This window comes from Camellia sinensis, chromosome 12 (genome assembly GCF_055761805.1).
Source record: "Camellia sinensis isolate YWXY chromosome 12, ASM5576180v1, whole genome shotgun sequence".
NCBI lineage: Eukaryota > Viridiplantae > Streptophyta > Magnoliopsida > Ericales > Theaceae > Camellia > Camellia sinensis.
In genome coordinates, this window is record NC_138972.1 from 125,471,123 (window position 1) to 125,487,710 (window position 16,588).

The 16,588-nt window shown below is 36.9% G+C and overlaps 1 protein-coding gene across 2 annotated transcripts; it reads right to left on the minus strand.

Annotated features, from left to right (window-relative positions):
* Positions 1-1,098: 1,098 nt before the first annotated feature.
* On the minus strand, positions 1,099-16,281 carry HUB2 (histone mono-ubiquitination 2). 2 transcript variants are annotated; one of them, XM_028263708.2, is made up of 19 exons: positions 15,859-16,281; positions 14,518-14,679; positions 14,303-14,390; positions 13,956-14,186; positions 13,640-13,807; positions 13,166-13,359; positions 12,971-13,054; positions 12,733-12,852; positions 12,464-12,650; positions 12,228-12,388; positions 11,232-11,303; positions 6,576-6,652; positions 5,065-5,259; positions 4,283-4,355; positions 4,054-4,140; positions 2,409-2,546; positions 2,134-2,336; positions 1,755-1,917; positions 1,099-1,556 (listed from the first exon to the last, which is right to left on the minus strand). In XM_028263708.2, exons 1-19 carry the CDS (start codon positions 15,961-15,963, stop codon positions 1,425-1,427), a joined length of 2,640 nt encoding a protein of 879 aa, XP_028119509.2. In that variant the 5' UTR covers positions 15,964-16,281; the 3' UTR covers positions 1,099-1,424. The 2 variants fall into 2 exon arrangements, with proteins under 2 accessions (XP_028119509.2, XP_028119508.2); XM_028263707.2 differs by having other exon boundaries at positions 2,134-2,351.
* Between the last annotated feature and the right edge of the window lie 307 nt (positions 16,282-16,588).

Here is a 16,588-nt window from a genome sequence, read left to right on the forward strand (position 1 = left end):
TTCAAATATGAAAATTTTGAACAGTCGCGTGATTCGTCTCTATACTCTTTCATAATTCGAATTTTTGATCGATGAGGCTATCATCAACGGCAAGAACATGAACTTCATGAGAATTGGAAGGCGATATGTCGACGTCGTCGAAGCTTTCTCCGATCATCTTCGACGATCTCTTCCACTGCGAAACCTATGCGCCATTCAAAGAAAATTCTCTGCAACTGAGAGTGATTTAGGTATATTCACAATTTTGGTTGAAATCACAAGAGCTTCGAACGAATCCAATCCAAACCCTAGGAACGGAAGAAAGAAGGAAAAGAGAGAATTTGTTTGTGCGTTTGCTTTGTTGAGGCTTCGATCATGTTCCACCGCCTTGAGGAAGACACCGGCGGCGACATATGAACCGCCGGAGAGTGATCGAAAAACTGAATCGACGTAGGAGAAGATCGAAGAATATTGAGAATCATAACAGAGAACTCGTAAAAGAGCAGAGAAGGTGAGGAGAGAGTGAGTGGAGAAGGTGAAGAAATTTAGTTGAGGGTATAATAGTCTAATAAAATATTTAAATAATAAATTTTGTCCTTTATGCAAAATTTTATAATTATGAAGGGATTTAGAAAATATAATTTTTTTCTTAATCCTTTTAACAATGAACGGAAGGTAAAAGGAATTTATAGCTAAATTTCCCTATAATATTTAATAGTTTTTTATTTTACATTATCAAATTAAATAAGACTACTACTCTACAATAGCTAGAAAGTAAAAATAAAAAAGTAAAAATAAAACGCACAAAGATATTAAACTCTTTTCTATAAGAATTGAGCTCGAAACCTTACACCGGTATAACGCAAACTATGCCAAACACCCTACTTTAGCACTAGAAATTCAGCAATAACCATCTTAAATACTTAAGGGTGTTTTGGAAATATGGTTAAAATCCTTAGTTTTTCTTGAGTATGATAAATAAATTAAAATCTATTCAAACATAGATTCAATCTGGTGGTGCATTTCAAAATGCTGTCACAATGCTTTATCCATTTTGGATAAAAACCATCTAACAAGTAGAAATTCACTGTGAAAAAAAAAACCTGTAAAACACTAGACTTTGTCAACACTTCAGTTTCACCTGTCAAGACTGTAGTCAATAAGCTTTACAAACAGTCTTTGAGTTTCTTCATCAAGAAAATAATACAAATTTCTTTCTTTCTTTTTTTTTGGTTTTTTGGTTTTTTGCATTTTTTTTTTTTGGGGGGGGGGGGGGTTTTTTCCTAGTGCACATGGAACACCATGACCCCGGAAGACATCAAAGAAATAGACACAACTTCAAAGGATTTGGGCTCCAGGCTCCCACAATTAGATGCAAACACTAGCTATATAAACCCAAAGCTAATGGAAACTATACAGATATATGCCTCTCTCTCTGCCTCAAATCAAATCTTTACGAACCGGACATCACTTTGCCCAAATGCAGTTCCACAGCCAGGACACTTCCGATGGCGGATCTCTAGATTTCTTTGAATGCAGGGATTACAAAATAGATGATAGCACTTAACTATTACAACCTGCCAATTAAACATAACCCAAAATCAATTACCACGCACAAATATATAAAAACACAGTTAATGTGCTTTAAGAACAGCAGCATTGGCAGATGGACAAGACAGTTTGACTACATTAGAAAATGGAATGACACGAATCCAAATCTAAACAAATAAAAGAAGTGAAGTTGTTCAAATGTGTAACCTGCCATGTATTTTTACCTCCTTTGGCCGATCAAAACACACACCACACTTGAGAATAGCCTTGCAATCCTTGATTTCATCCTGGAGTTTCTGTATTGCAGCCTCCCCATTTTCAGAACTCATCTTGGCAACCTTCATGTTTAATTCCACGAGCTCTTCATCAAGCTTCTTCCTCTCGCTCCTGGTTTTTCAGGGACTCGATTTAGTTAATGGAGAATCTGGCTTAGGCAATGATTGCATAGAAATTTTTCTCATACTTCACAAAAAAGTTCAATGATTATATTCCCAAACTCCAGTAGCATGCTTGGAATCATCAGACACAAGTTTGCAACATATAACATCACTCTAAATGAAATGCCCAAGTTTGAAAAGTAAAAAGGTAAAAAAGATTTAACACCTTTCACTGTCCAGTTCCATTTGGATTTCATCCATCTTTCTCTGTATCTGCTCACATTCTTTCTCAGAAGAAGAAACAGCGGATTTCAGCCACTTCAATTCCTTCTCAGCATCTGCCAATTCCCACTTTGCCTTTTCCAGGTTGACTGCAAGGTGTCTATCTTCTTGAGTAGATTTTAGAGCTTCATCGATGCAAACTTTCATCTGCAGAGTTCCAAACTAGGTTGGAGGAAGATAAAGAGGCAACTTTGTTTATAAACCACTCAGAAACCTTACCTGCTCTTCACTGTCAGCAATCCTCAACTTCAGAGATTCTAGTGTTGTGTTAACCAGCTGGAATTGCTTTGCTAACTCCTGCTTCTCAGATAGTAGAAAGCTCTGTGCCTGCTTTGTCTTCACACTCTCAGAAACCAGCTGCAGTACCACCAAAATAAATAAATAAATAAAAAATTAGGAACTACCAGCACTAGCATCAAACTACACAGAAGTTGTCAAATCAGAATATGAATCATGTATATATAAATATATTTTTTGAATCGTGTATTGTAAGATTTTTTAACATCACAAAAATAGGTAGAAAATAAATTATTTATAAAAAAAAACATAAACACCTCCTGAGAACAGAACATTAACCAATGCATAATCATTAACATTCCAAAAGTGAGGTTCCTAGAATTAAAGATATGTATAGATGAATACTTAATGATATAGACGAGATAAAATTAAGTATAACAAAAGAGGGGAAAACTTTCTTCATACATAAAATACTACAAGAATGATGTAGCAGTGGCAGTGTTGTAAATATTAGCCATCTTTATGGGTGTTTTGTTTTAAAGTGAAAGGCACATCATTATGTATGAAAATTTTGTATAAATTTTTTGTTTGTACATCGTTACTCCAAAAGATGTAACCCTTCAGAACATTAGTGTATCCTCCAATCAAATTTACCTTCAAAATTTCTCTCTTAATAATCGTATAATATGTTTTCCATATTATCTTAAATCACCATTGACGTTTTAATATTTATTTGAGAAATGCTAGAGATCCCTAAAACGTGACCTCTAAATTCACTCCTAATGATGTGACGGGCTTGGGTCTTAGTAGTTGATTTTTAAGAGAAATGCTGGAGACCCACAATTGAGGTCTCCCAATTCACCCACAATGATGTGGCAATGTCGTTGGGCCCTACATAGTTGAGTGTGACGAATCAAAAGTTGACACCTAACATGTCACATAATTGGGAGAGCTTTATTAGGGGTCTCAGACATTTTTCGATTTTTAAATCAATCAATAACTGACTTGGATCTCAAGCTTTTTCCTTTTTAATCTTCCACTTTTATTTCTCAAATAGTTTATCCATAGTAGAATATTTTAAGCTTTACCTAATATAATTGAGTATATAAATCAATTGCATAAGAAACTACATATAGACGAGTACATATTTGTCCAAAAGTTGGACAAAAACACAAGAAAAAAAAAAATCCTCCTTATCTTAATAATATTCTATTTTACTAGGGTAAACTACATCCACTTTCCCTAATCCATGAAGAAAAACAGCTAACCCCACAATTTGACAATTATTTGCACCACCCTCCCCTGGTCTAGATAAATTCCATAACACTTGTATTGTTAGTCATCTGTAAATCAAACAGATTTACAACTAAAAAAAAACACATCTCCCCTACCATCCCAAAATCGGCCACCCATCACCACCACTCCCCATTCACCACAGCCACCACACTCCAAGGCCACCCTCCTTTAACATAAAATGTGTATTGGCTATACGTATTGATTTGCACTTAAACATATTGAATCAATACATACGTATAATGAAGCGTACGATACTAAAATATTACATAACATAACAACAAACAATAAGATGGTAAACAAGAAAGGAGAAGCAAGGAACTACAATACAGACCTTGATATTATAATCATCCCTTTCAGCCACCTGCTGCAACAAATGTTGGTTCTGAGTCTGCATATCTTCATATGCTTGACCAATAGTCTGCAAATAAAGTAAATGAGTGTAAGAAAGAAAAACAGAATGGTGAGAAGAAATAAAGGCAGGATCAAGGCACAAAAAACATCACAACATTGAACAAGAAAAATTACATGGTTATCTGAGGACTTAAACATAATCATCAGACCTCAATTTCAGAAATATAAGCCTCCGATTCACCATCTTTAATTTTAACAGCCTCCTTCAGCTCTAAAACATCCCTGTAGATGAAGTGACAGCAAACACTGTCACGAACTTAATAAAAAATTTATCTAGTGAGTTTGTATAGGAAAAGGGGAAAGGGATGGGTAAAAAAAAAAATGATCTAGTGGTAATTTTTAATTCACCATGTTAACAATATGGTAGCATTTTTATCACTATATAAAGTTGCTCAGTTATGTGTAAGGATGACAGACAATTTAATTACAAATTCTGAATACCATATGAAACATCCAGGGACTGCAAGGCAAAGCTGGTTTATAAGCAATTACCTCTCTTTTTCAGAGTAAGAGAATTCTAATTTCTGACAATTAAAATAATAATATCGATGTTATTGTTTACATGAAACCACTTCCAGGAGAATTTGAAAATTAATATAGTAACATCCAGAGTAGCATCATAAAGATTATTAAAATAGAAAAAGATGAGCATTAATATGATACCACCACAAAAAAGGCCAGCCCAGTACATGAGCTCCTACTATAGCAGGGCCTGGGAAGGGTCAGATGTACCCAGCTTTACCACTACGTATGGATAGGTAATTTCTGTGTTTTGAACCTGGGACACCCAGGTCACAATGGAGCAACCATACCATTGTGCTATGGCCACCCTCTAATATGATACTACCAAAAGAATTATCTTATATTGCTACTGCAGGATGAAAAAATACCAAATGTGCACACATTTCAGAGAGCAGAGTCAGAATTAAACCTGTCAGAAGCATCCAATTTACCCCTTAAATCAGCTATTTCAGCTTCAGCAGCAGAAAGCCTTTGTTGGCAGGCAGCTTCAGCTTCATTAGCAGCTTTCACTCTCAATTCCAGGCCATGTTCATCCAAAACATTTCTCAGATGTTCAGCCTGTGAGCGAGCTCTCTGTTCCGATTCTTTGATTTCCATTAAATCTCTAGAACCCAAAATGTTTAAACTTAATCAACAGAAAAATATAATTATTATTATTTTTTATAAGAGACAAATATAATTATGCACCATAAACTATGCAACGTGTACTCTAGTACGGTTGTCGACTGTAGATGTGCATCCAGGGATCCAACCAATCAAACCTTTAATTGAAGGATATGTGAACTCAACAAAAAAATAAATGTATTTTTTTTATATTTTTAGTCTATTTTGTGGGATAAATGGTGTTTTATATAAAGTGTCTAAAATGAAACTTTACTCAATTTATAGCAATTATGCAATAAAAATACATATAACGACACTGTTAAATACAGATATATAACAAAATTGAATTGATGACTATGTTTGCTAAGCACATATCTGATGGGAAGTATTAGACAAATCCCATCATAATAGTAAATGGATTCTCAATCTAGCCTCATGCTTTTAGTGGCTTCTACTCTTGGGAAAAATTATATAAAATTTAAATTAAAATTACAATGGGTAACAAATAAAAGCTAATTTGCCAGCACACAAGCCTCCTAGACCCCAGTGTAAGCAATAGTCTTATGCATTGGGTACGACTATTGAATGCCCTTGAACACATATCCATAAAATTACATGCCTGCATATTTTTCCGTTCTACCAAACAAAGAAAGAAATGAATCAAAATTAGATAACTCTAACAACTAGACTTCAGTCTTACAGAGCATCTACATTGGTAACTTAAAATGGGCAAAAATGAGATTCAGAGTGAAAAACATATCACAAACTCAGATCTAAGCATTCCAGTCACAGCTGGAGGCCTGGAGACAAATTGGTAACAGCAGCAAGAAGTACCAAATTCAGATAAAGCCCTGGTTTCAAACTCCTAAGGTTTCTTCAATCAGCAGATTAAGAGTGGTGAAGATAATGCCAAAGGTCCCTTCAATCATCATATTAACACTGAGTCCACCACTCATTCTGATCTGACTCAGACACATGATCATTGAATTTGCAAGAACAGCTACTGAAATTTCTCAGGGGAGAGAGAGAGAGAGAGAGAGAGAGAGAGATCTATGTTCTAACTTCTAAGGACATAAGGAGAGGATAACATACAGTTGTAAATATTTTCATCACTCATCATAGGTCTTCCTTTGTGAAACATAACATTGTAGTACATGCATTCCAAAATCAGAAAGTACAACCGTATGCGTGCCCTTTTCTATTTTGTTAAAACAATGCATTTAATTTTCTCTTTCTTTACTGCTTAATGTTACAATGCCCAGAACCTACCTCAGTAGGTTCCCAAATACCTAATTTAGCACCATCCTATTGATGTACCTGTTGTCATAAATTTGCTGCCCCAGCATATCTAATAGGATTTGCAGTTCCATTTTTTCCTTTTGCATCTTCTCAATCTGCAGCAATTTCATCTTCACAAGTTACTAATAGGAGCTTATTCATATTTTGCTGATAAAATGTAAAAAATCAATGTATAAAGAGAAAAATACAGAGAGAATAAATGTTTCTGATGATCTTATTATTGATTGATGTCTTGATACATTACAAGATTGTTGTATATTACAATGATTCATGATTCCTATATATAGAAGAGGGTGAGTGTGTAGTAGGTAAGGAGTAGGTGAAGTGGAGGTGGTAGTGGTGTAGTGGGTTAGGTTTAGTGGAGTAGGTGAGGTGGTAGTGGTGTAGTGGGTTAGGTTTAGTGGAGTAGGTTTAAGTGGGTGAAGTAGGTGGAGAGTAGGTGAAGTGGAGGTGGTAGTGGTGTAGTGGGTTAGGTTTAGTGGAGTAGGTGAGGTGGTAGTGGTGGTAGGTTTATGGTAAATTCTAACAGCCCCCCGCAAACTCAAGGAGGATAGAAACTAACCAACTTGAGTTTGAAAAGAGGAACAAAACAAGAAAATACATAAAAATAAAAAAGGATAGGAGACACTGTATGGTCGTGTCAGACCGTTGGTGAAGACACTGGATGGTGGTGTCTTAACGTTGTACAGGACACTGGATGGCAGTATCAGACCGATGTAGAAGACAGTTTATGGGGTCATGTCGGACCGTTGTAGCAGACAATGTTGTGACAGTTTACGGAGTCTTGCTGGACCCTTGTAGAAACTAACCGGAATCAATGTCGGGACAGTTTACAGAGTCTTGTCGAACCCTTGTAGAAACTAACCGGAATCTATGTCGGGACAGTTTACAGAGTCTTGTCGGACCCTTGTAGAAACTAACCGGAATCTATGTCGGGACAGTTTACAGAGTCTTGTCGGACCCATAAAGGAGCTAACCGGAATCAATGTCGGGACAGTTTACAGAGTCTTGTCGGACCCCTTAAAAATTCGCACCCTCAAAAGGTGTGCCCAATCTTTCAAAAGGTGTGGCATCAAAAAGGCGTGCCCAATCCATAAAAAGGTGTGCCGGACAGATGTAGTAGGACAGTTTACGAGGTCATGCCGGACCGTTGTAGAAGACACTATATGAGTGTGTATATAGGCTGCCCAAAAGAGATACATGTAGATATATATATCGAGCCCTCAAAAATCGCGCCCTCAAAAGGCGCGCCCACTTTATCAAAAGATGTGCCCGACAGTAGGGCTGAGCAAGGAATCCGTGAAATCCGTAATCCGATCCAGTCCAGTCCAATCCGATAGGTTTGGATTAGTTTTTTGAATCCGCGGTTCGGTTCCGGATTGAAGAATTAAAAATCCGTAGTCCACGGATTGATTCTGGATTGAACCCCGCGGTTTCGGATTGGAACCGATCCGGACCGTATACAAATAGTCTATATTTTTATTGTATATCCTCCCCCATAGTATCTTCTTTTATTCTATATAAAATCTAAACTCAAACCTAAAACCGTATAATATCTTATTTTATTACTTTTGTTTGTATTTTCTTATGGTTGTTTAAATTCAAGAACAATATGTCACTATTATAGAAAAACATGTTGCTATTATGGAAATGATATAGCGCTATATTTATATTTTTATGAAATTAAAGTGTTATATATATATATATTTTTGTTATTTAATTATGTGAATCCGTGGTCCTAAACCGATCCAATCCGTATTTAAATGGATTGGTTCGGATTGGTTCCATGATTTAAACGGATTGGATTGGTTTTAATTTTTCAGGAACCGTAGATAACGGATTGGTCCTGGTTTTACCCCAATCCGGTCCAATCCGGACCATGCTCACCCCTACCCGACAGAAATCATCGAGCGGCGAGCCATCAAAAGGCGCGCCAGACACGCGGCGATGCACGTGACCGACAGAACGCGTGTCGGCCTCTTCGTCAGGGTCTTTATAAAGCGAAGCGGAGGCTGAGGCTTGGAAGTATAACAAACCAGTTGAAACCTCTGCATTCTCAGAGAGCTTGTCTCGAAGAGCTGCAAATCTTGAAACACTCTGTAACCAACCCTGTCTGATAGTACCAATCGGTAATCGCTGCTTCTCTGAAACACTCAGCAACCCAAAAAACATGGCCTCTTCTTCCCGTTCAGCTACCCAGAACATGGCCTCCTCTTCCCGTGGTCTGCTTACGCTCTTTCCAGAACTGAACGAGTCCACAAGAGAAATAACTGGTGCGGTGGCACTGGAACCTCAACCAAGCGCCCCGGAGTTTGCTCCGTTGAACTTTCCGATGCGGTCGGTGGAGCAAAGAATGGCAGTGCAGTCAGATGTTGAAGCCAATCAGTATACTTTGAAGTCCTGTGTGGAAACCATGACGGCGGTCACAAACTTGTCGAACCGGCTGCAGAGTAGGGCAAATGAGGTGCAGCAGTTAAACTCCCAGCTGGCTCTGCTCCAACGCATGTATAAGGATGCGCGAGCAGAGATAAGCGTGCTAAAGGCAGAAAATAAGGAGCTGAAGCGGAAGGCCACCGTGATGTTCCGATTTGGAGGGCCGCCATATGCTGCAGTAGAGGAGTAGGGAGTAGTGATCATGCCCAGTGGAGTGGGAAACACGGAGGCAACACCGGCAAGGGCCGTCCAGGACGGAGGCAAGAAGAAGAGACCGGCGGCAGAGTAGAGAAGGGATGTCGGTGTGTGGCCGTCTGCAGAAAAGAAAACAAAGCCGTTGTTTTTGTTTGTGTTTGTTTGTTTTTTTTTTTTTTTTTTTTTATGTGTAAAATTGTGATCGGGAGTGATCCCGGAGATGAATAAAATATGAGTTGGTGTGCAAATTTGTAATTTTTTTTTTTTTTTTTTTATGTTTGTTTATTTTTATGTTATTTTATTTTGTGTTCTGTTGTTGTTGAAGAGCATGGTGATGAGGAATAGATAATGAAAAAAAAAAAACAGAAAGGTGGGAAGAATAATAAGAATAATAAAAATAAAAAATGTATTAATGGGGAAAGCATAGGCGCTTGGTGGGTGGAATAAATGAAGGCAAATGATGGAGATGACAGACAGCATTTATTTATTAATTTTATTTTATTTATTTATTTATTTATTTTTTTCTCCATGTGGAAAGAAGAAAAAAAAATAGATATATATATATATATATTTAAAAAAAAAAGTGGAAAATGTGATGATGGTGTTGGGTGGAAAAGATGTTAAAATATGTTAAAATGGAAAATATGTTAAAATAAGAATAGTGAATGGGTGGCCCGAGGAGGTTCAATGCATGTGCTGATATATTTATTTATGTTATTTGTTGTTGGTGAGTATTGTTTATTTTATTTGTTTTTGTTAAAGCTGCCGAGAGAGTGAGAGAAGGAAAGAGAGATGAAAAAAGAGAACCATGGTTAGGCCAAAGGTTTTGCAGATCCTTCTGATGGAGGTGCAGCTGTAAAGGCTGAATGAGCCAGCTCGACTCGCCGGTGAAGCCGTGGATTGATGGAGGGAATGGAGTTGGGAAAAGGACAGACACAGCTTCTGTGTACCAGTGCCCAGTGCCAGAGTCAGATGAATAAAATTCTTGATGACACAGATCTTGATTCCATCATTGACGGGTACTCCGATCTTGAGATGGTTCAGTTTACTCTTCATGAAGTATTGGTTGCTTCCATTAGCCAAGTAACAATGAAGAGCAATGGGAAAGGTATTAGAATAGTTAATAATTTAACAGAAGAGACCATGTCTGAAACCCTGTATGGAGATAGTCTGAGGCTTCAACAGGTCCTAGCCGATTTCTTGTTAATGTCGGTGACTTTTACACCAAATGGAGGCCAGATCGTTGTTGCTGCTAATTTGACCAAAGATCGTTTAGGACAATCTGTTCAGCTTGTGCATTTGGAATTCAGGATAACACATGCTGGAGGTGGCATGCCAGAAGAACTTTTGAGCCAGATGTTTGGAGGCGATGCAGATGCATCTGAGGAGGGCATCAGCCTGCTGGTCAGCAGAAAATTGGTGAAGCCGTGGACGACGGCGACTATTCCGATGATTCAGTTATGGGATTCGTGGCAGCGGATGGAAGGCTGCCGCCCGCCGGTGAAGCAGAATGACTAGGTTGTTAACCTTGCTCTGATACCATGTAAAAAATCAATGTATAAAGAGAAAAATACAGAGAGAATAAATGTTTCTGATGATCTTATTATTGATTGATGTCTTGATACATTACAAGATTGTTGTATATTACAATGATTCATGATTCCTATATATAGAAGAGGGTGAGTGTGTAGTAGGTAAGGAGTAGGTGAAGTGGAGGTGGTAGTGGTGTAGTGGGTTAGGTTTAGTGGAGTAGGTGAGGTGGTAGTGGTGTAGTGGGTTAGGTTTAGTGGAGTAGGTTTAAGTGGGTGAAGTAGGTGGAGAGTAGGTGAAGTGGAGGTGGTAGTGGTGTAGTGGGTTAGGTTTAGTGGAGTAGGTGAGGTGGTAGTGGTGGTAGGTTTATGGTAAATTCTAACATAAAAAATGTTTTTATTCATAGAATGGTTGTCAAGAATCAAAATCAAATATTATTTTAGAATGTTCAGAAAGAGAACCATACACCTCATATGCAAGAGGCATCAAAATCAAGACTAGGGTAGAGAAACTTACAAGTGCCTTTAGAGATTTGATCTCTGCTGTGTGTTCAGCACATTTATCTGCCAAGCTTGTCTGTTCACTAGTCTACCAGCAATAAAAGACTGGGTAAATCTCAGAAGATACAACAAATTCACCATAAATGACATTATATAACAAAAAACAAATGCTATCCAATGGATATCGAGACACTGAAAATCAAGTTCTAGTAACTCAGAAAACCTGCAACAAAGTTCCTAAAAATAATAATTAGTCTTTAATTTTTGATCATTGGATTCCAAAAGTTCTGTCTTCGAGATTTATGTAAAGTATATGCTGAACAAAACAATCCTCAGTCCAACATGGCATTATTGCCTACTAGAATTACCATTGCACCCCATTATGTGAGGTTGCATGATCAAGTCTAAGCAAGGATATTCCCCTTAGTAAATCGGTAAATATCCCCTCACATCCACCTCAGACAGCCATACAGGTGCATATAACTTTGCCATTTTGTCACCTCACCGTTTTTTTTTCCTTCCCCTTTTTACTTCTTTTTGGTGGTGCCTATCATTGGAAGGGAGGAGAGGGAAGACTTTAAGAAAGAAAATAAACTCACTTCAACACAGCAGGCTGAATAACAAGATACCAAAAGCGTATGTAGCAAAAGGACAATAAGGTTTTAGAACCACGTAGACAGTGCCATTCCACGAACTTTTTATCAGGAAGTACTAGTAGCTCTATTCTAGAAAAACAAATAGATAGTGCAGTTCCATGAACTTTTATGAGGGAGTAATCCTGATCCTGAACTTCAACTTAAGCAATCTGCTACTAATTTCACCAAGTTCATAGGAAGAGATTATTACAAAATAAACAGCCAATGTCAGATCTTTTATTTTCTTTAAGGCTGCTCCTCATGTGTTTTCAAATAGGGAATCGAAAATGGACACCCCGGTTCATTAAATATCAAATTTTATGATAACAAATAAATAAATAAAATTTAAAAATCATCCAATCGCATTCAAACAGAACCTTTTCGCCCAATAAAGCTTCCAATGTCTGGGCTTCTTCGCGTAAGGAAAGGGCTTCATGAGCTGTTTCCTTCCACCGGTTCAGCTGAGCTTCCATCATTCCCATTTCTTTAGACAAAGCCGATGCCATCACATGAAACTCTGCTTTAATATCTTTCCTACCTGAAGCAGATAACACCTTTTAGAAAATTAAAGCTAATTGATAAAAAAACAAACATGAACCATAACCAATTTAACCTGAATCTTGGACAGCTTCTTCCATTTTAATATCTAGCTCATTTTTTTCCATAATGCACTTCTGCAGTTGAAGCTCTAGTTCTTCAATCTCAGACTCAGCATTGTCAACGGCATTCCTCGCAGCATCTAGTGATTCTATTTTAATATTAAATTCCTTCTCCCTTCGGACGAGAGTCGACCTGTCAGCCTATTATTAACTATTAAAATGCACCATACAGTTGAAGCAGCATCAAAAGCACAAGTAAGAACATAAAACAAAGCAGTTTAACCTGCAGAGAATCTGTTAGTCCTTTATAACGTTCCACTTGATTATTCCAATGTTGGAGCTGATCATTCAGCAAAGTGTAAAGACGGGAAGAATAGACATATTTCTCATCCTTCAGTTCGTCCTACAAGAATACAAAATGACTACATAAAAATTCATAACTTGCCAAAATTTAATCTAGTCCAGTTTCTTAGTCACAATGCAAGTATGGGCAATTAGCTCAAGAAATTCAACTTAAGGACCTGAAGATCTTGCAACTGTTTTGACAGGGTTAGATTGTCCTCCTGTGCATCTTGAAGCTCAGAAAGACGGTCTGCTGCCAGTATCTGCATCATTTATTCATCATTAAAATCTGTGCGTGTCTGTGTGTGTGTGTGTGTGTGTGTGTGTGTGAGAGAGAGAGAGAGAGAGAGAGAGAAACGATTACAAGATAGCACCTTAGTTTCCTCAATGGAATCCTTCAATTCCCGTAAATGTATTGTCTTTTCTGTAGTTTTTTCAGGTGACAAGCTCCCGTTTACTGCACCCACAACAGGAGTATGTACCCCAGATGCCACATCTTTCTGCATTTTCAGATTAACAAGTTTTCTTCTACTTTCTTCAAGTTCTGCCATGCTTTCTTCTAGTTCACCTTTAGGATAGACAAAAAAATAAAAATAAAGATTCAGCATCCAAGTCACAAGGCATCCTCAAAAAACAACTCGTGATACTGGCTACCTATCAGCCAGCGTGCACTGGGATCTAAAATCTACGTGTCTTTGTAACCTCAATTGCAAGATGTGCACCTGTTTGTGTAATTTCGTACAGATATTGGTCTTATGTAACTTGCAAAAAAAAGTGTCCAATTGAGCATTTAAGTGCTTTAATAATATAAATACAACTATACAAGGAAGAAGAACTGTCTCAAAGACCTGCAAGACGATGTATCTCAGATTGATCCACTGAATGGCTATGAATATAAGCCTGTATCCCATCAGCATAGTCTTTATGCTTCAAGTGAAGAACATCAATCACCTCATTCAGATAAGAAGTCTCCTCTTTCATCAAATCATCAACTTTAGACAATTGGATTATAGCATCTGAGAACCGCAAGTTGTGACAACACCAATTATCAGCACAAGTTTCTGATTATTTTGAGTAGTCATTAAAAATTATCTTCTAATTAGTCTCTAGGAGTATGAAAAATAATGAATAACCTATAGGCCTCTCATTAAAGTTCATCCTGACCTTCTGCAGATGCGTTTCCATGCCAAGCCTGAGCAATGCTCTCAATTTTAGCTCTCCGAGCATTAATGGTATCTTCCAAGAATTTCATCAATTCCCGAGTAGAAGAAATGCGTATATCAAGGGATTCTTGAATATATTTAAGGGATCCATCGCTTCGACTTGTTTCAATTGAATCTGTTTCTAGTAGTCTACAAAGAAATATTTCCTCCGCAGAACATGATGGGATTGAACCTAAGAAGGGAAATCAATAAATTTGATTAATAGTGAACGAACTTACACACATCTTCAGTACTTTAATGAATGAACTGAAATTTAATTCCATCTAAACAAATTATTCTAAAAATAACCTCGAGAATGGTCTACACGATCCAAGGTTTGTAAAGCATTTTGGTGTGCCCCAGCTCGCACTCCAAGTAGGATTAAATCATCAAGCAACTATGCAAAGCAATAATTGAAAAAATAAATAAATAAAACAGACACACACACACACAAAATAAGAGAACGCAAATCATAACATTGTAAAGGAGTCATATGAAACCGGGCATGCAAAAGAAGAGGTCACCTGATTCCAGAGTTGGTTCACAGTAATCAGCTTGTTATCATAAGAAGCTTGCTGGTCTTTTAATTCTTTAATTTTGGCTTCAAGGTCATGCAACTCATGCTTTTGTACATCTAACTGCTGAACGAGTTTTTGATTCTGATACTGGAGCACTGCAGCATCAACCTGTATAAAAGTGAAACCTTTAAGATATTCATTTTGTTTTTGAAAAGTGACCTCAAAGGTTTTCATTTTCTTTTCATTACGGGTAAAAGAGACAGTTTGAGAATGAAAAACACTTGATGCAAGTCCTGTGAACGGAAGAAGAAGGGGGTTTGGGGGACCGTGCCATATAGAATTTATAGCATATAGTAATAGTGCACGTGCCAAGGAAAGCAAAAAAACAAAAAGATGTCAAAGCTAGAGCTTACAAAATAAACAAAAGTAAGAAGGCAAGTAGCAAGGAGCCAATTCTAAGCAAGGATTTAAATTGCAGTCATTATCGCAATGCCACAGATGCAGGTTGAAATGGCCAGTATGTAACAAACGCAGATTGCAGAGCCATGACCATAGTAGCACAATTTTATGATATTTTGAAAATCTTACAAATGTATCCTGATGTTTTCAATAAAATGAATGAATCTCAAATCCATCCCGCATAGTTCAATCGAGGAAAAAGATTGAAACCTACAATTTACACACAACGACATGGCAAGTTATGTGTTGCCTTGTCATTGTGGTCGAATTGTGGACCCTAAATTGTGGATCTTTAGCATTTCTCACTGCCACTCCCACTATTGCCACCACATTGCCATCATCACACAATCACTTCCCATACCCAACAAACCCACAAAGAATTAAACAAACCTATAAAATAATAATAATAATAATAACAACAACAACAACAACAACAACAACAACAACAACAATAATAATAATAATAATAATAATAATAATAATAATAATAATAATAATAATAATAAAAGGGGGAAAGAGATTGCAACAGGAAAGCATGGCCATGATTCAAACAATGGCAGCTAAAATTCGACAACACAGACCTAACAGATTCATACAAGCATAAGCAGAAGCTATTACCTTTGAGCATAATCATATAAATGGAATATTTATCAAATATATATATATATATATATATATATAAATAAAATAATCGCATAAATGGAATCATTGTGCAGTGAAAAACCCTAACCATGCTCATCACAACTCCATAAAGTTGGCAAATTTATAAAAGATATATGTATTCCATACAATTGAAACCCTAATTGGATTGCTAATTCAACCAAAATCAAATAAAATTACATTCAAATCAAATTATAATTATGTAGAGAGAGAGAGAGAGAGGCAAACAGTTTTGTTATCGGGAGAAGCGGAGGAGTGACGAGCCATGGCGAAGGAAGCAGAGTTCAAATGAGGCCTCTTCTTGTCTGGCTCATCGGAGTCTGGGTTTTCCATTAGGCCTCCTCTCCCACCAACCCTACCATTACAAGATTACCTTGCCTACCTCTGAGCTTCGCAAAAACTTTTTCAAAACCCTAGATTTCAGAGCCAACCACAAAAACCCCCCTCCTCCTCCTCCGGTAGAGAGTAGTGTGTAATAATATGTAATCAACCTCTTGTTCTCTTCTCATTCTTCTTCTGATTTCTGAACCGGCGATTTAAGGACCCTTTAAACCGGCCGGTATGTACAAATTGAACCGTTTCTGTTTTTTCTTTTTCTTTTTTTTTTTTTTGGAAAAACGGTTTTGTGAAGTGTTGAAATTTGAGAGAATTGCGAGAAAAGTATTAACGGCTTGAATAAAAAGATAAATTAAGATTCGTTTGGAGGTTGATCATTTTAATTATTTTTTGATTTTTTATAAAAAAAATATTAAAAAAAATGTGATAATTTATAATGATTTTTTAATTAAAAACCAAAGTCTCAAACGGAGAATTTGTTATCCTCTTTATATTTTGTTTTTAGTCATTATAATTTTACTTATATTAGTTTTATCTTTGAGAATTTTATGTAGCAAAAAAAATTTACCAAATTTTACATTAAATTTAGCACTAGATAAGTGATACTTATGACCGTTTTGTT